This window comes from Jaculus jaculus, chromosome 3, assembly GCF_020740685.1.
Source record: "Jaculus jaculus isolate mJacJac1 chromosome 3, mJacJac1.mat.Y.cur, whole genome shotgun sequence".
Classification (NCBI taxonomy): Eukaryota; Metazoa; Chordata; class Mammalia; order Rodentia; family Dipodidae; genus Jaculus; species Jaculus jaculus.
The window spans coordinates 98,720,528-98,739,658 of record NC_059104.1 but is presented as its reverse complement, the minus strand read 5'-3'; the positions used below and the strand labels follow the sequence as shown (position 1 = coordinate 98,739,658).

The 19,131-nt window shown below is 45.5% G+C and overlaps 1 protein-coding gene across 7 annotated transcripts in view; it reads right to left on the bottom strand.

Annotated features, from left to right (window-relative positions):
• Window positions 1-298: 298 nt before the first annotated feature.
• Sik3 (SIK family kinase 3) overlaps window positions 299-19,131 on the bottom strand; it is a 286,449-nt gene continuing 267,616 nt past the window's right edge. For 3 of the 7 annotated variants that reach the window (XM_045145195.1, XM_045145197.1, XM_045145198.1), the window contains 5 exons: window positions 18,027-18,922; window positions 7,476-7,639; window positions 4,992-5,124; window positions 3,252-3,422; window positions 299-2,287 (listed from right to left, as the gene is read on the bottom strand). In XM_045145195.1, the coding sequence (XP_045001130.1) occupies window positions 3,265-3,422; window positions 4,992-5,124; window positions 7,476-7,639; window positions 18,027-18,922 (1,351 nt within the window). In that variant the 3' untranslated portion in view covers window positions 299-2,287; window positions 3,252-3,264. The remainder of the gene's footprint in view (window positions 2,288-3,251; window positions 3,423-4,991; window positions 5,125-7,475; window positions 7,640-18,026; window positions 18,923-19,131) is intronic. The other 4 variants (XM_045145199.1, XM_045145200.1, XM_045145201.1 and 1 more) reach the window with 2 other exon arrangements.

The following is a 19,131-nucleotide window of genomic DNA, read 5'->3' as shown; positions in this document are numbered from 1 at the left end:
CTCTCCTTCCTGCAGTCTTCTATGCAAGAGCCCTACCAAGGAATCTGTTTTCCATCCAACTCAGCAAACTCAAAATACCCTCCCTTCTGAGGGGGGTAGAGTCCATGAGGTGCTTGGGACACAGCATGGGGCTGGCAAGGTTCCAGAGAATGCCAGGTTCAGAAGGCAAAGTGAGACAGTGAGTGGCCTAAAGCTTCTCCCAAGCCTGGCGATTTCGCAGCCACCGCGTCTTTGGCGAACCAGCTCCCCTCACCTGCACGTTTCCCAGTTAGATTCTCAAAGCAAGACAAGCAACTTATCCGCATGAGAACAGATTAGGTTTTTATTTTCACAAGCTCTTTTTGTCCAACCAAGTTCCTAAGTTGTAAATGCCCCACATAAACAAGGACAAAAGGTCTTAGCAACTTGACTCTGGAAAATTTTTTTTTAAATCTTTTAGTCCAACAGAAATGAGAAAGAAAAAAAATACTTCTGACATTTTCAAAGGACAGAAATAGTAAAGTATCTTCATATACATTCAACATACACTGTGCATATTGGTTACTATACAAAGCAATGATGTTCTTGAAAGTGTAGTTTGCAAGATGGCACGGTTAGTAGGCTCGCTTGGCTTTCTTCTGGGTGGCTCTGGAGGGTGGTGTCTGCTTTTCCATCAATGCAGTACCATGTAAACAAGTCAGGCGGCAGGTTGGATGAAGCCCAGGGAAGCCAACAATAGCTCTTCTGTTTTCTCAAGAAGTAAGCCCCCTTCTGGTGAGTAGCTGGTGATTCTACCAAGTGGAGGGGCAGATAGGTTCCTAGTATGGTTTTTGCAATGAAAAAAAAAAAAATCCACTCAAGGAAGAGTGGGCCCAGGAGCTGAACTGCCAGTGTCAGGGGAAGACAAGCTATATGGGGACCCTGCCGGTGCCATCCAGATGCCACACTGGGCATATGCTTCCTTCTGTGCAAATTCAGAGGCTGGGAACTGCTGACTCTCCTTTTCTAGAGAGTCAGAATATGGACCATCTTTTTGGTTTTGAAGACACAAGGAGAGAACCCAGACCCTCTTTCAGCCCCTGGGCTGCAGAGAAGACTTTGGTTTCTAACAGCAAAGAAAGAAAGGTCATGACATGAACACTAGCTATTATGTATGCATTGCTTCAGCTGGAAGAGGCCACTGCATCTGGCACTGCCCAGGGGAGAGCTGCACACAGTGACAATGCCAGAGAAAATGCTCGGAACCAAAGGTGCCAGTCACAATTCAAACAGAACAGAATCTGGTTAAATATTTCTCTTTTAAACAAAAATTCCTTTTGTCTTTATTAATAATAATAACAACAATATCAACATTTACCAAAAACAATTCCTACATGATCAAGAATAAAATGTAGGGGTTAGGGATGGCTGGGGGTAGTGGGGAAGAGGAGGTTAACAGAGAGGCAAGACCCAGAACAACCTTCTGTTCTTGCCCATGACAAAGAGGCTGAAAGGGGCATATATATCTATATACACATATATATGCACAAACATGTGAAGGAAGTCCTTTTTACAGCACTATAGAAAAGGAGAATGAAAGGTGACTCAAAAAGCATACTACACCACCACTGGATATTCAGTCCCAGGTGAAGCCAGCAGGATGGCATGGCAACCAGCTGTGCAGGTTAGTGAGAGCTAGTAGATCACAGAAGAGGGGCCCACTGAGACCTCCTAGCTAGCAGCTGGCAGCCCAGGTCACTCTCTGGCTCTGCGCTGAAGTTCTGATATGATCTTGCTGGGCCAGACAGGGTTCCAGTGGAGCCCAGCAGTAGTCTGTGCCAGGTTCTGAGCTCAGACTTTCTCTCTTTCATTTTGTTCTCCAAGGGTCAGAGGTCATTGCCTTTGCCTCCTCCTTTTCTCAGCACTAAGTTTGCAGAGATGTCTTGACCTAGCATTTGCTCCTGACAGACTGAGCAGAGTGACCACTTTGGGATGAAGGCTACAGAGGGGAGGGGCCCGAGACTGGCCCCTGAAGAAAATCATCTCCAAAAGAAAATACCCCAAACAAAACAAAAGTAACCACCAACTCAAACACACCAAATACAGTTTCACAAAATATGGAGAACATGAGTTTCCTGTTTATTTCCTTGGTGACTTGGTCATACAAGCAAACATGAGAAAACCCCTCAGAACCCAAACGATAGCCACTGGGGAGCCCAGTGTGGGGAACAGCCACGCTGCTCTGGCAGAAAGACAAATGGCAAAGTGGAGTGACGCTGCTAGGTATAGTTGGTTTCAAATCAGCCTTTTCCCCAAGCTGCACAGAGACCTGAAAAGCAGACACAGAGTTAGTGAGGAAAGAGCAAGACTAATCTTCCACTGTAGCCCCCTTCCTCTTTGGAAAGGGTATTGAGGAAGGAGCCCAGGGCCTTGAACATGTCAGGCAAGTGCTCTACCACTGAGCTATACCCCTGCCTTGAAATCTTTTTCCTTTTCTTTTTTCTCTTTTTTGAGGCAGGGTATCACTCTAGTCCAGGCTGACCTGAAACTCACTCTGTAACCCCAGACTGGCCTTAATTTCACAGTGACCTGCCTACGTCTGCCTCCCCACTGCTGGAATTAAAGTGTGCAGCACTGTGCCCAGCTTTGTCTTTTATTTTTCTTTTCTTTCTTTCTTTTGTTGTCACACACTCTTAGCCCAGGTATTCTAAGAGCTCTGCCATACTGCAGTTCTAACACGCATACCTAACAGCTTCACCTGCCTCAAGTCTTTTCTGCCTTGCTGAGCCGGAGAAGCAGTATCAATTCTAGCCGGGCCACTCACACCGGGCTCAGGCTGTGTTTCCTTTCCTCATGTGGAATATCCTGCCACTCACTCCTTACTTCCATACCCAGTACCAAAACAACAACAACAAAAAAAACGATGAAAAAGCATGACTATGCCTGTTTTCTAGTTGTGTTTCATTCTTGAGGACTGAGTTTAAAGACTATGTCCTGTCTTAGTGTGGTAGCCAGAGGTCACCTCTGTCCTTTGGAGCTACAGCTCACTGTCTCACAAGAGTGATAGCACCTATCATGTAAGGTGAGCCATGAGTCTTTTCTCCATAATTACATCTCATGCCACCCTCAAACTAGCACAGTGCTTAATGGAAAAGCAGGAAGGTAAGGGCCATACAGGAAGACTGGCAATGTTAACTTCACTGGCCATCACATCTGGAATGAACCTGCTGAGGAGGGTGGGTGCTGACATTGGGCCACAGGGCTGTGTGGGCCCTGACCAGGGTGCTACTCACTCTCTGTTTCTTGCTACACACCAGCCTGCTCCATGCTGAAGGAGACCTCGGGGTGCTTGTAGCTGAGCAGGATGTCTGTAATACACGTAGATGGATAGCAAGAGGAGTTTAAATGCTGGCTGCCATCACTCAGGTCTGGGTGCTCGTGACCTCCCAGACTCACCCCACATTCTGCAAGACCAAAAAGAACATGTGAGATTTTGAAGGGTAAGCCATGTACATTGGAAAGGGGAGAGAGGAGGAAGAAGAGGCACCTGCTCAGCCATATGTGGCCTGACTCCAGCTCAAACTCAGCTCACAACAGGTTCTCCAGATGTGAGTGACAGGGCTGCAGTTTGGATCCTCCCACACCACTTCCTTCCCTTTCCCACCGATGGGTACAAGCAAGCAACCGGTTCATGTGGGAGACGACAGGGAACTGCTCCCCGACAAGTCTCTTTCTTTCCTTTTTTTTTTCAAGGTAGGATCTCACTGTACCCCAGGCTGACCCGGAATTCACTATGTAGTCTCAGGGCAACCTCTGCCTCCCAAGTGCTAGAATTAAAGATGTGTGCTATCATGCCCAGCCTTAAAAATATTTTTATTTACTTATTTGCAAGTACAGACAGATAGAAGAGAGACAGAGAGAATGGGCATGTCAGGGGCTCTACCCACTGCAAACTCACTCCAGATGCATGTGCCACTTTGAGCATCTGGCTTTATTTATTTTTTCTTTTCTTTCTTTATTTATTTATTTGAGAGTGACAGACACAGGGAGAAGGACAGATAGAGGAAGAGAGAGAGAATGGGCGCGCCAGGGCTTCCAGCCTCTGCAAACACACTCCAGATGCGTGCGCCCCCTTGTGCATCTGGCTAACGTGGGACCTGGGGAACCGAGCCTCGAACCAGGGTCCTTAAGCTTCACAGGCAAGCGTTTAACCGCTAAGCCATCTCTCCAGCCCTTTATTTTTTTTTTTTAATTTAGAGAGAATGGGCACACCAGGGCCTCTAGCCACTACAAATGAACTCCAGACACATGTGCCACTTTCTGCATCCAGCTTTATATGGATATTGGGGAATGAAACCTAGGTTGTTAGGCTTTTCAGGCAAGCACCTTAACTGCTAAGCCATCTCTCCAGCCCCTAGTCTTTTTCTTAGAGGGCAAAAGGAACAACTGCAGTACCTGGAGGGAGCCAGGTCTTGGCACTTATCCCAAGCATTATATTAAGCAGTCCACCCACAGGGAGCCACCATTCCTCCTCATATAAGCAAGGACACGGGTGCTACTCTTAACCTCTTCACAAATGAGGCCATGGAAGGTTAAGTGCCTCACATGTATAGCCTAGGAAGGGTGGACCTCTCTGTCTCCAGGCTTAGCTCTGTGTTTACCCTCCTTGGAGACCCAGAACAGTTTTAATGGGACATGAGGCCCTTGAATGACAACCAGTAGAAGAGCTACAGAAGGTGTATATTTCTACAATGCCAGTCACAGTCTGTAATGGCCCTGTGCTCTGACAGAAGCCACGCTCACTCAGGTAGACACAGTCTCTGATGGCTGATGGCCCTGGGCTCTGACAGAAGCCACACTCACTCAGGTAGACACAGGGGGAGGGGGCACTGTGTACAGAACATCACAGGGACACTCTGGCCCTGCTTCCCTATGAACTCTTTCCACAGAAGAGAAGCAGTTCCTGGAGAATACTTAAGGAGAGCCTAGAGGAACTGCCCTGGGGTGTCCATGTGTGAGGCCCCTTCCCTTACCCTCACTTTCTCCATCCTGAAACTGCTGGCTTCCCATGAGGGAAGACTGACTGAGAACCGCATCTGACATCCGGGCAGAACTGAGTGCTTTCCCAGCCACAAGACTCATTCCTGGCAAGTTATCCAGCTGCACCTGCAGAAAACAGTCAGGAGATGGAATGAGACTACCAGACAATGTGCCACTCTCAGGTGACTCTTAGGGACAACTGTTCCTACTAAAATAGCCTAGGCAGATCTGTTACAGGTTCACCTATTTTTCCTCAAATTTCTTTGTGACATTTTTTCTTACTGCTGTGTAAAATTCCATTGTGTAGATATACCACATCCTAGTTATCTATTCTTCTAGTGATGGACATCTGGACTGATTCCAGCTCTTAGCTATTACAAATTGAGCCGCTACAAAAAGGCCCTTATTTTGCAGAGGGGAAAATGAGAAAGATGACTGGTGCATAAGTCTATAATTTATGAATGCTCAGGGAAGTCACCAAACAGTGAAGATCACTACCTATGCATACCTATGATGGCTGCTTATGCATCTTGTTAGCGTGACAAACAGCAGTGTGTTCCACCACAGTGAAGCTGGTATGCACACAGTCTTCCTTGTTCCAGAGTAATTACTGTCCTTTGCTGATTTAAGCATAACAGTCAAATCTTTCCTCTGTTTTATTCCTACCATTCAAAATATATTGTCATGAATTCCAGTTTTATCTAAAAATTATTAATTATTTCCAAGTCTTGGTGCTTTTTATGGTACTTAAAAACACTCACTTGGTCTATTATTCTAGATACTCTAGTAAACTTGCAGCTTCTGATTTTTTTGTCAAATGTTTCTACAAATTCTGATTCAATATTATGTATAGTACTATAGCTCATGTTGAGCAAAGCTATCAAAATCTCTCTACTAATTATAACAATAATAAAACCAAACATTTAACTTAATTACTGAGAGCCTCTGCAACATAACACAAATATATCTTCCTATCTTGATCACTCTACTTCCAATCTTATCTACTTGATCTAACTATGCTTCATGTAAACACACCTAGTAAAATATAAGCATATCTAGTGCTTCACACTGTCATGTAGAACACAATTAATTCAGGTTTTCTTAATCTCCAGCTTGTTGGTATATTAATCATATTTGTATGCCTGATTTTGCCTGAATCTATTGATAAATTATGAAGTATTAACAAATAAAATAAAATAGCCTAGGCAAAAGGTGGCCTGGGGGCACCACTGCAAGACAAGGAATAGGCCACAATGGTGACAGTGTGGGACACGACCTCAGCACCCCACCTCCATTCCTTGTCCCTAGGGTGGGAGGGTGTGCTGAATCTCAACTGGTGGTTAGATCCCTTTGATACCTACATGTCCTTTGCATGTGTGTCCAAATATATGCAGGTAAGATGCATGTGTGCTTGTGTGTAGGTCAAAGGAAAACCTCAGGTGTCATTCCTTAGGTAAAGTCCAATTTTGAGACAGGGTCTCTCGATGGCCTGGAACTTGTCAAGTAGGCTAGACTAGCTGGCCAATGAACCCCTGTCTCTGCTTCCCCAGTGCTGGGATTATAAGCATGCACCACTACACCCAGCTTTCATACATGGCTCTGAGGTGAAACTTGGGCCCTCATGCTTGTGATGCAAGTACTTTATCAACTAGCTATCCCCCTAGCCCTACATGTCCTTCGAAAGTCAGGTTTCTCCTGTTACTTTGGAAATTCATTTCTGAAAAGTGGGTTTCTGACATATCCACTGCCCACCTCTCTGCCCTAGCAGTCTGCCTACAGAGAGCACTAGTCAAATGCACTCTGTGGAGACATGACTGCGCCCTAGCTGCCTTGTGTAATGTGGAGGCTACTGAACACAGGAAGTGTGACTGAGGAACTAAATTTGTTATTTTATGTGACTTTAATAAAGTTGCATTTGGACATCCACAGTGTCTGATTACTGCCATACAGGTGCTGCCTGAGGGCAGTGCCCTGGGCAATAACCCTTTTGCTATGCCAGGCTGGATCCACAAGGAAGTCAGGGTGAGTGCAGTGCAGCTGTGGGAAATGGCCAAGAGCCATGCCCATTTGCTAGCACTTGAGTTTAGACTCTGGAGAGGTTTTGTAAGACTGCAAAGGACCACCCACTTGATACCTCAGTCTAAAATCCAAATGAAAGATTCTAATGGGAAAAAAACATAGCCAGGTATGGTGGCACATGCCTTTAATCCCAGTACTCAGGAGGCCACCCTGTGTCTACAAAGTGAATTCCAGGTCAGCCTGGACTACAGTGAGACCCTACTTCAAAAAACAAAAAACAACAACAACAAAAAGATTATACTGGGCCTCCACTGGAGTGAAAGCTAGTCTGTTAAGGTATTTCAAAGAAATGCTCCCCGAGAGGCTGGACTCTGAGTGTGAAGACAGGAGTGGATATTTTGTTTTCAAGTTGGGACTGGTAGGATCCCACCTCCCAGAAGCAGGAGGGACCAACATACATAAGCATCATCACTGTTCTGGATTGTATGGTGTCTCTGGAGGGTCCGGGGCCTGAGGTGTTCACTGACTGAAGGCCGTGCTGGATACCCGAGTCCATTGTGATCTGGCAGCTCCATGGCTTGTCCTGGAGAACTTCTATCCATGCAGTTCCCTATGACAGACTCTGAGGACACAGAGCAAAACAAGGTAAGCAGGCCTAGAGCTCCTTCCAATAATGCCAACTCCTAAGAAAGAAATGAAACCCTTGAGAGGTACAATGAGATCTGCTGTGTGTGTTGGCACACACCTTTAATCCCAGCACTGGGGAGGGCAAGGTAGGAGAATCACTGTGAGTTCAAGCCTAGCCTGGGACTACATAGTGAATTCCAGTCCAGCCTGGGATAAAATGAGACCCTACCTCAAAATTAAAAAAAGAAAATTTAAAGGTACAATGAGCAAGAAGACACAGCTGCCTAATTGTCAATCCCCAACTGGCTGGCACTGGTCTAGAGGAGCCTGGACCAGCCTAACCCAAGAACTACAGCAAAAGTCCTTCCTAAGGGGGGTAGGCCAGGCCACACCGATCCTCTTCTTTCTCCCCTTCTCTGCTGACTTAGCTGTGTGCTCTGCTCTGAAACAGATGCTGCCAAGAAGGACTCTGGAGCTGCAGGACCTGTAACCCAGGAGGTTGCCTGCACTCCAGGCCTCCTCCCTACTTTCATGGCTTCTGCCTCACTACCATCCTAGCCTTCCTTTCTGCCTGGTTCCTCTGTTCATTTCTGTTCTTGACCTTGCTCCCCACAGTTAATGTGGCTTCAACTAATAGTCCCCCTGTATAAAAAGTACTTTAATGCTCTTTTGAGCTCTAAGTCCTTACAGTGAACTATTTACTGGGTATCCTAATCAGCATGTAACATTATGGTCTATTCCAAATTTAACAATTTCCCTCATAACCTGTTACCCTGTCAGACATCCTTTGGCATCTCATTTTCCTAGTCTCTTGAGCATCACTTCTGATTTCTCTCTCTCTCTCTCTCTCTCTCTCTCTCTCTCTCTCTCTTTGAGGTAGCATCTCACTCTAGCTCAGGCTGACCTGGAATTCACTATCTAGTAGTATCAGGGTGACCCCAAACTCATGGTGATGCTCCTACCTCTGCCTCCCAAGTGCTAGGATTAAAGGTGTGTGCCACCATGCCCGGCTTTGGTTTGGTTTTTGTTTTTGATTTTTTTACTTGTTTATTTATGAGATAGAGAGAGAGAGAGAGAGAGAGAGAGGGGGGGGGAGGGAGGGAGGGAGAGGGAGAGAGAGAGAGAGAGTGGTATGCTAGAGCCTCTAGCCACTGCAAACAAATTCCAGATGCATATGACACTTTGTGCATTTGGCTTATGTGGGTGCTGGGGAATCAAACCTGGGTCCTTAGGCTTTGCAGATGAATGCTTTAACCACTAAGCCACCTCTCCAGCCCTGGTTTGGCTTTTGGAGGAAAGAGTTTCTTCTTTATTAGGCCAGTCAAGAAGAATACCAGATGCACACCTAAGTTGGCCTGGTAAGATCCTCCTGGTAGTTACTTTTGTCTTGTCTTTAAGAGCCTGAGGCTTAAATGTATGTTTTCTTTGCTCTTTTGGTTTTGAGAATAACTTCCCTTGGCAGCTACTGGCTATCTCCTGATACATTGACTACTGGCAAGACCAAGTTTTTAAAAACTTCTTAATAGGAAACATGCAGATAATGCTAGCTGTGCCCGTCCAGTGTTTATTAAACAGTTACAACAAACACATAGCTTGAGTTTTGGGTCAAGGGTTTCAGGTCTCTGTATCTCAATGGGTTCCTGTGATGATTAGGGTTAGGCCCAGGCTTAGGAACTGAGGAAGGCTAAGAAAGTGTGGGAAGTAATTGACATGCACATTGCTAAGGATATAAGACACTCAGGGGAAAAATTAGATTCAAAAGTTAGTAGCTACAAAAAAATCTTATCAATGTTCTGTAAGTAAGCAGACCAAAGGAAAAGCTAAAGTTAATTACTTTGTTACTGAAAGCTAAAAGCCAGCAGAGGGGAAGGAAAAAGTAAGCCTACACAAGAAAACCTACTTGCTCTGTGGGATTCACTGACTCATCCTACTCACTCAGCCAATTCCACTGTGGATCCAGCTCCCTTACTGCTCCTGGGCCAACAAAACCACTGCCAGGAAGTGGGGTGATTGGGAGCTGCTGACCCGCCCACTCTGCCAAGACAGACTCAGTGCTGGCAACTGCTTTTTACTTTTTAGAGTAGTTTTTAATGCCCACGTTTTCTTTTCTCCCTTCTTCCTGTAGTACTAGGGATAAGACCCAGATCCTCATGCTTTACCACTGAGCCAGTCCCCCAGCTCTACAGTCTCTTCTGTGAGAGCTAATGCTGTTCTTCAATTCTTTGGAGGTGACATTTTTCTTCCATTAAAACTGGACAGAGACTTGGATGCAAACCTTGTCAATTGCACTTCCTTGCTTTTCTCAAAGACAATCACCAGTGCTCTCTTGATTTTTTTTTTTTTTTTTTTGAGATAGGGTCTTATAGTTCCCAGGCTGGCTTCAAACTAGCTATGTAGCCAAGGCTAACCTTGAACCTCTTCCTTCCTCTTCCTCCACCTCCATAGTGCTGAGAGGTGCTGAGGACTGAACCCAGATCTTTGGGTATACTTGGCAAGCACTCTACCCATTGAGCTATAGCCCCAGCCCTTGTTTGGAGATTCGTTCTCGAACATGGGCAGATAGCAAAGCTAAGAACATGTATAGTCCTGGTACTTGAGAAACGTAGTGCTTCTGTGTGTTTTCATGCCTGTTAGCTTCCCTCCTTTGGATCTGTGTCTATTCCTGAGATTGAAGTTTCTCCAGATCAAATGCCCACCTTCCCTCTGGCTCTGCCTTTGGGAAAGTGATGTGGATTTCGCCCTCATTATCTGCTCTGACAGGCTTCCTGTCTGATGCTGACTGGCCTGAAAGTGTCACCCAGACAGAAGATGCTACAGCGTGGCAGATCAGGCAATGACCTCCTTTAGTTCCCAGCTTAGCGTTCATTCCTTGGTCAAGCAGAATTGGCACAAGTGCCATAGGCACAGGTCTGGGGTGGGAAAAACATTGCTTAACTGTTGGCTCAATCCAGTGTCTCCGGGTCTCTGTTTCTTTATTTGTAAATTAGCTCCTACTGCACAGGGGTGTAGACTGCAGAGCTTGGCATGCTGTAAAAGCTCAGCAGACATAGGTATGGAGTTTATTCATTTCAGAGCTGTTACTTCTAAGTGGACAAGGAACACTGAGCCAGTGTGTCACAGAACTCTACTACTGGATGTGTGGGGCAATTTTCCCATATATAAGTGAACAAGTTAGTTACCAAAATTTTAATTTCCAGAGCAGAAGCCTCAGATTTAGGGAAATAAATGTGATTAGAAACTAGATAAGGGATGGAGAGATGGCTCAGCAGTTAAAGGCTATTGCTTGCAAAGCCTGATGGCTTGTGTTAGATTCCCCAGTAGCCATGTAAAGCCAGATGCACAGAGTGGCACATGTGTCTGGAGTTTGTTTACAATGGCAGGAAGACCTGACACACACACACTTTCTCTCTCTCTTTCAAATAAATAAAATAACTAAATACGTATTTTTAAAAAGATAAAGGGCTAGGAGGCGCAATGCTTGCTTGGCATGCACAGGGCCCTGGGTTTGATCCTTAAGCACTGCAAGAAACAAACCCAAACCAGACGAAAACGGGGTATATTAACAAGAGTTGAGGAACAGACCGAGATTGTCTGCTTGGTTTTTCGTATTATCAAAGGCAGGTCTGTTAATTGATGGTGTCTTTCACTCATACAGAGCGAGAGCAAAGCAGGTATCCTGGTTTGATCTTAGCCGTCCCCTCAGGCTCGGGTGTTGAAGACTTGGTTGCTAGCCTGTGGCACTACTGAGATGTGATGAAAAGTTTTAGGGGTAAAGCCTAATGGAAAGAAGTCAGTAAACATGATTTGTGACCCAGATCTTCTTTCCTTCACTCCTGCATCTCAGCCATGATGGTTCTGCCACCCTCTCTGCCCAGCCCCAAAGCAACAGAGCTAGTCAACTATACACTGAAACCTGTGAAACCCACGAGCGTATTTCCTCCTTCGAAGTTGATTCTTCTTGGGTGTGTTGTTGCTAGGAAGCTAGCAGAGAGGTGAGGAAAGAATATATGACCATCATGAATCAGGAAACTGAAGCTAGGATCTAGCTCCACCACCGTAAGAAAATATATACAAAGGTGGGCAAGGTACTTAACCTCTTCTTACCCTCAAGTTCCTTATCTAATAAATAAGAGTTGTTTTGGGCCTCAGAAAACAACATAGAGCCGGGTGTGGTGGTGCACGCCTTTAATCCCAGCACTCGGGAGGCAGAGGTAGGAGGATCCCCATGAGTTCAAGTCCACCCTGAGTCTATACAGTGAATTCCAGGTCAGCCTGGGCCTGGGCTAGAGCAAGACCCTACCTAAAAAAAAAAAAAAAAAGAAAGAAAAAGAAAAAGAAAAAAGAAAGAAAACATAACACAGGTGAAAGAGTTACACAGATAAACTATTACTTTTAGTAAGAATACTGGGCCTGAGTTTGGAAGTCTTTTGTGACAGTCTGTACATGAGATCTACTGACCAATCTGGAGGCTGGGAGTTAAACACTAAACCACTGACTGAGGGGCATGAGTCTTTGACACCTTTTATGTCACTTCAGGAGCTAGAGGGTGGGTTTACCAGGCTCACTGAGGATATATAAATAATTATGGGAAGATGACTTCCAAGAGCCGAGAGGCACAGAGAGTAGGTAGGATGACCATCTGATCAGACCAGGAAAAAACTGGCACAAATGGATCCAATGCACACCACCCTACTGGGGGAACTTTGGGGCAGTTTGCGTAACTCCATTGAGTCTGTCAATGTTGACTCGTTCTTACTCATTTACTGGGTTTTAAGAGTAAATGAGAGATATAACATGTTTTCTTACTCCCCTTAAAGGCTCTAAGGGGTAACTTCTAAACCAATCCCATGCTATTTGCATTTTACCTCTCTAGGAGGCCTGAAGCTGACAGAGCTTAGAGAAGAGGATAATGTTTTCCTTAAGATGATAATCTCATCTATAAACTGGTTGTGCCATTGTTTTTAGTTACTTACAAAGTTAAAAAAAAAAAAAACCCTCAAACCTATGTAATACTGTAGAAGGAAGACAGCCCTTCTTTTTACTCTTAGATTGGGAGACCTGGAGGGTTAGAGTCAGCAGGGGGCAGGCAGGGTTAGCTCTTAAACTTCGAGGCATTTGAAAGGACACAGGCAAACTGCTTGCAATAGTGGTAAATAACCACACAGTAAACAGGAAACCAGGACACTGATATGGGGCAGGAGAGTGTCTAAGTTTCCTTGACTCATACCAGTGTCCTCTGAACCTAAAACATGCTAGAAACTTTACATGAGTTCTGCTCTTTTAAACTATAGCACTCTGTCTACACTGTACTTTATGTCACAGCTCTTTATGCACACAGTAGAAGCTCCCTGAAGGCAGGGCCATTTTCTTTTCCCTTTCTACATTCCCACAGCATCTACAACACAATCCTGTACAAGCGTAATTCAAATGCTCTACCATGGAAACAACACTTGAGGTGTTGGGGACTAGGCTGTAAGTGCAGTGAGATAGAGGAAGGTCATTAAAAGGACCAGAGGGAGCCAGATGTAAACCATCTCTCCAGCCCTTGAATGGGGTTTTGATAGATAATGCCACTTTATGATTATTAGTTAATTGTGTCCATGCGGTTTATTCAGCTTGTACCACCTTAGAAAACCTCCTAGTTAGAGCTGGGGTGTGGTAGCACACACCTTTAATCCCAGCACTTGGGAGGCAGAGATAGGAGGATCGCCATGAGTTCAAGGCCACCCTGAGACTACATAGTGAATTCCAGGTCAGCGTGGGGTCCTACCTTGAAAAATAAAAAAAATAAAAAAAAAAATAAAAAAAAGAAGAAGATGAAGGACTAGAGGCAGGGCGTGGTGGTACACACTTTCAATCCCAGCATTCAGGAGGCAGAGGTAGGATTGCTATGAGTTCAAAGCTACCCTGAGACGAGACTACATAGTGAATTCCAGGTATAGTGGCATACACCTTTAGTCCCAGCACTTGGGAGACAGAGGTAGGAAGATCACTGTGAGGCCATCCTGAGACTACAGAGTGAATGCGTCCAGGTCAACCTGGGCTAGAGAGAGACCCTACTCAGGGGGAAAAATAAAAGGAGACCAGACACTTTCTATTCTGTCCAAACAGGAAAACCAAAGTGAGTGCCTTTGTACTTACTTACCTACAGGCTGGTGGAGCTCAATTTTTTTTTTTTTTTTTGCAAAACTGACAGTAAATAAGTGGTGGTTAAATGACTGAATAGACTTGTGTTACTGTTCGGACAATGGGACTCTTCCAGAAAGAAAGCACTTTTAGCAGATAGAGATGTACATCCCTGACAAGGTTTTTAAAACCTTCAGCATATTTTGGGTTTCCCAAGACCATTAAGTCTTCAATGTATTATTTCAGCAGTTTGGATTCTAAACATAATCATATACATGTGGCTTTGTTAAAAGTAAGTGCATATATGGTTCCCAAGGTTACAACATTTAAGTACAGATGTTAGAAAGAGGCTCAACAATGCTCAAGCCATATCTGTAGTCAAGCTGGAGCACACTTTTGAATAAAATGGACTGAAAAAGCTGGGCAAGCTAGCATACGCCTTTAATCCAATACTCGCCTTTAATCCCAGCACTCAGGAGGCAGAGGTAGGAGGATCCCTGTGACTTCAAGGCCGCCCCGAGACTACATAGTGAATTCCAGGTCAGCCTGTGTTAGGTGAGACCCTACTTTGAAAAATAAAAAAAAAAATAAAAAAAAAATTAAAATGCAGTGAAAGGAGAACCACTTGTCTCTGCAATGCATTAGCAAGCATGGCAGGAGTGAAGGCAGTGGCTTCTAGAAAAACCTGTCAAAGGTCACCGTGAAAAATGAATGAAAACGGGGACTGAAGGGGTGAGGGGTGCCCAGCAAAAATGAGAATAAGGCTACAAGGACAGAGCAGCTTTGAAGTGAAATCTGTGGGGACAGACATATGGACTGAGGCTAGAGGTAATGCTGTTGGTGGTCCTAAGAATGCAAGAAAGGAGGGCTGGAGAGATGGCAAAGCCAAAGGACCCAGGTTTGATTCCCTAGTACCCACGTAAATCCAGATACACGAGGTAGTGCATACATCTGGAGTTTATTTGCAAGGGCTCTCCCTCTCTCTAATAAATAAAAATAAATTAATTAAAATAAAAAAGAATGCAAAAGGCCGGAGGATGGCTTAGTGATTAAGGCATTAGTCTGCGAAGTCTAAGGAGCCAGGTTCAATTCCCTAGTGCCCACGTAAGCCAGATACACAAAGTGGCGCATGCATCTGGAGTTCATTTGCTTTGGCTGGAGGTCCTGGTGCATCCATCCTCATTCTCTGCCTCTTTCTGTCCTTCTCTTTCAAAATAACTTAGAGACTAGCAAGATGGTGGTGTAGGAACCATGTCAAAGCAGCTTAGGGGAGAAAAAGCCAAATTAAAAAAAAGTAGCAAAATACGTTCTTCTACTAAAAAGTGAGGTGTGTAAGAAATTATCAACTGCAGCAGGGAAGTAGGAGATTCAGAGCATTTAGAGTCCACAGAAGCAGGCAGAAGTGGTCCCAGCAATGGTGGCACCAGGTCCACGTGGCCACAGCCACAAGGCAGGGCCTGAGCCACAGGAAAAGCCAGGTAAGGAGACTTTCCACTCACACAGGAGCTCCTTGCAAACTCAAGAAACGTAGAAGGGAGGACAGCAAGGACCAAAATAACTAACTAAATAAACTAAACTAAAAAAAGAAAAAAGAATGCAAGGAAGGAAAGAAGATAGGAAGGATGGTGAATGTTTGTTAGTGAGAGGAAGGAGGACAGACTGGATAGGAGGGACCTGCCAGAGACTGGCTCAGAGCCTGCTAACTACACTAAATTACTCTACTGGAAACCAGGTGTGGTAGTGAACACCTATTTTTATATAAGAGAGAGACACACAGATAGACAATGGGCACAACAGGGCCTCCAGCCACTGTAAACGAACTCCAGACACATGCACCACCTTGTGCATCTGGCTTACATGGGTACTGGGGAATCAAACCTGGGTCCTTTGGCTTCACAGGCAAGTGACTTAACTGCTAAGCTATCTCTCCATCCACCCCCCTCCCCCTTTTTGAAGTAGGATCCTCCTCTACCCAGGGTGACCTGGAATTTACTATGTAGTCTCAGGGTATCCTTGAACTCACTGTGATCCTCCTACTTCTGCCTCCCAAGTGCTGGGATTAAAGGCATGTGTCATCACACCTGACTCTAAAATTATTCTAATTGCCAGGAGAACACAGCTGTGTGTCAGGACTCCCTGGCACATGATAGCTGGACCTAGACAATGCTGTGTAGTTTAGGAAAGTTCCCTTAGCTTCTCTTAATCCCTTCCTGGGCACAACACTCCAAGTTAACCAAACAGAAGAATCCTCTTCACCCACAGGCTATGTAGCTGTTGAAAACTCACTCTAACTCTACTCCTATGTACAGTTGGCTTCTCCCTCCTGGTGCTACCACAGCATGTGCACTGACCATGGTAGGCCTACTATTGATATGAAGTAGCTTACAGAGGGGCTTTCTCTGACAATAGGGGACAGTGGTGAATATGGGTTCCCTCTGACTGTACAAAAGGGTCACACAGGAGGGAAAGTAAAATCAGAAAAGAGAAATTGAAGAAAAACTCTTCACAGAGTATTTAAAACAGCAAACCAGGGTTGGGGGAGGGTTAGAGGTATAGCTTTGCTCCTTTTTCCTTGCCTTATGCACCAGGGTATGCTCAGGAAACTGTTAGGACAAAAAGAGTCATGTTTGGCTTTTGCTGCCATTTACCTATCTTTGTGCCTCAGTTATCTCTTTGGTAAAATGGGGATAATAGGTGACTGTCTGGATTAAATGAGGGCTAGGTGTGCAGGTAAGTGGTAGCGAGCACTTGCTTAGCACACATGAGGCCCTGGATCCCATCCCTAGCACCCCAAAAAGAGAAAGACTGGCTCAGTGAACTCACATGTGAACAGCATTTGGTATGTGCTCATGGACAGCATGATGCCCACATTGTGTCCTTTCATGTCATCCTTTCTTCCAACTAACAGGTATGTTTCTTCTTAGTCATTTCTTCCTAACCTGAAATATCTGCCAGTCTATCTGCCACTCACACAGCTGTTCTAAAAGCTCCCATCTGCCTGCATACAGCTCAAGGATAGCCACAGGGGAACATAATGCATCTGCCTGGGGCAGAGCTCTAAACTGGATGAGGCCACCTGCTTAAAAGGTCAGAGTTTAATTGGCATTTGATGTAACACTTTCCCTCCTATCAGAGCTCATCATAAGTACACCTGAAGCTACCAAAGCTTCCTGCTTAACGAGGTCTTCTAACCTGCTCTGCATCACAGGCTTCAACTACCCTCAGAGCTGAGTCTTATCTGTGTACTTGAAAGAACAGGGAAGGGTGCGTGGTGGCGCATACCTTTAATCCCAGCACTCGGGAGGCAGAGGGAGGAGGATAGCTGAGAATTTGAGGCCACCCTGAGACTATACAGTGAATTCCAGGTCAGCCTGAACTAGAGTGAAACCCTACCTCAAAAAAAAAAAAAAAAAAAAAAAGAGAAAAAGAAAAAAAAAAAAAACAGGGCAGGAGATGGAGTAGCTTTGGGGAGGCGGGGAAGGATGGGAAGAAATGCTCAGAGTTGCACAGCTGACAGATAAATCAATTTTTATTCTCTGATGGCTATGATGAGGAGTGGTAAACTGCCGGTTTATGCTGCAGGGAATCTCTTTCCTGGTTTTGTCTGAACATATATGAGGATGTATAGTATCCTAAGTATCACTCACTGAGACAGCCTTATCTCCTTCAGATGAAAATGAATGAACTCTACAATGACATGCTCATGTTGATACATTTATGTCCTTTCCAGATAGCAAGTGTTTCTATCTCACACAACCAAGATGTATAAACACAAACATATTTGAATCTTCACAATTCTGTTAAACTGTTCTTCACCTTGCTTCTTTTTCACTGATGAGAACCTAAGAGTTTCGTTCCTCACACTCACACAGGTGAGACAAGGGTTAAGGGAGGTGCTTTGATTCTTGGTCCCACACTGTCTATTGTCAATTTCCTTAGTGGTGGCCAACTTTTTTCTGCTACATAAGCTTTTTGATGACGAGCCTTTCTGGATGCCAGGCAGACACAGTGTGAATAGAGGAAACAGAAAATGTATCTGACAGGTTGTCCTGGGGGCTAACTGTCTACCTTTGGTGTTTTAGTTGGTGAACAGACACTCCTTACCCACCAATAACCACTTCCTGCATGCTTCCCCACAAATGTCCTGAAGGTTTTCTCAGGGATTCTTTTTTCCTTAGGAACTCATACTAGGTGAGCCAAGCCCACTTGAACCAGGGAAGACCAAAGCAAGACTTTTACTTTGAGGGGATACTTACCTCCGCCGGGCACCTTATTTCTACTGAAGGCAGAAACTGGCTGGTGTCCATAGGGATTGATGCCCAGCTCCCGGGCCTGATTCACAGTTCCCAACAAAGACTCAGGGTCCCCAGGCCCACCGGTACTCAAGAGCAGAGGGCTGTCATGGCAACCTTTGGTCAATGTACTTGAGCTCTTGCTGTCTGGGAAGCTCTCCCTGACACCCTCACATGAGCAGTCCTCTTCCATGCTCTCTGAATGCATTAGTGCCGGCTGATGAGCATACCCGTGGGTTAGGGTGGGCGAAGAAACCTGTGAGATACATTCTTGTGCCCTGATCTGTAGAAGATGCTGGGGGCTGGTATGGTGGTGGTGATATGAGTCAGCATTTTGATAAGACAAAGCTTGACGCTCTGTCATTCTCTGTCCCCTGAGGCTAGGAGCAAGGCTCCCAGCATCCCCTTGGTTCATGTGCCTGAACAATTCTTGGTACTCTTGCTGTTGCTGTTGCTGTTGCTGCTGCTGTCGTTGCTGCTGCTGCTGCCTTTTCATGAGCTGCGCAAACTCTGCTGGGGGTAGCCGGATGTCCGAGTGGCCGGTGAGTGAATGCCGGGGCGAAAGCAGTCCTTGAAGAATGTGGGGCACCTGCTGGTGTCTGGTATAGTCTGGCGGCGTGGGAGACAGCAGGGCCTGCTGTAGTGCTGATGTGGCATAGTGTGGCGTTTGCTGATGTGCACTGGGAGGGAAGGTGGGAAATTGGTCAAGTGGAGGGACTTTCAGGGCTTGGGTTGGAGGAAACCCCACTCCTGTTGAAGGACTGTAGCTGCTGGGGGACCCCCGGGACTGGTCCGAGAGCAGATGGGGGTGTAAATGCGCCTGGTCGTAGTTAGCAGGGGAGAACCGATTCATGTTCAAGCTGCAGACACAAAAGGGAATGAGTACCAGGCATGCGAGTAACCGGTCCACCAACTCCCCTGGAAACAGTTGCTAGTTTTCCTTAGGAGGGAGCTCTTCTAGTACAGAGAGCTGTGCTATGTCAGGGAAGAGGGGTATCTATCTTCGTATTTGCCTCCTGGCTTGCTTATCCACATCTTCCAAGAGACTCAAGAAACTGAGAACATAATC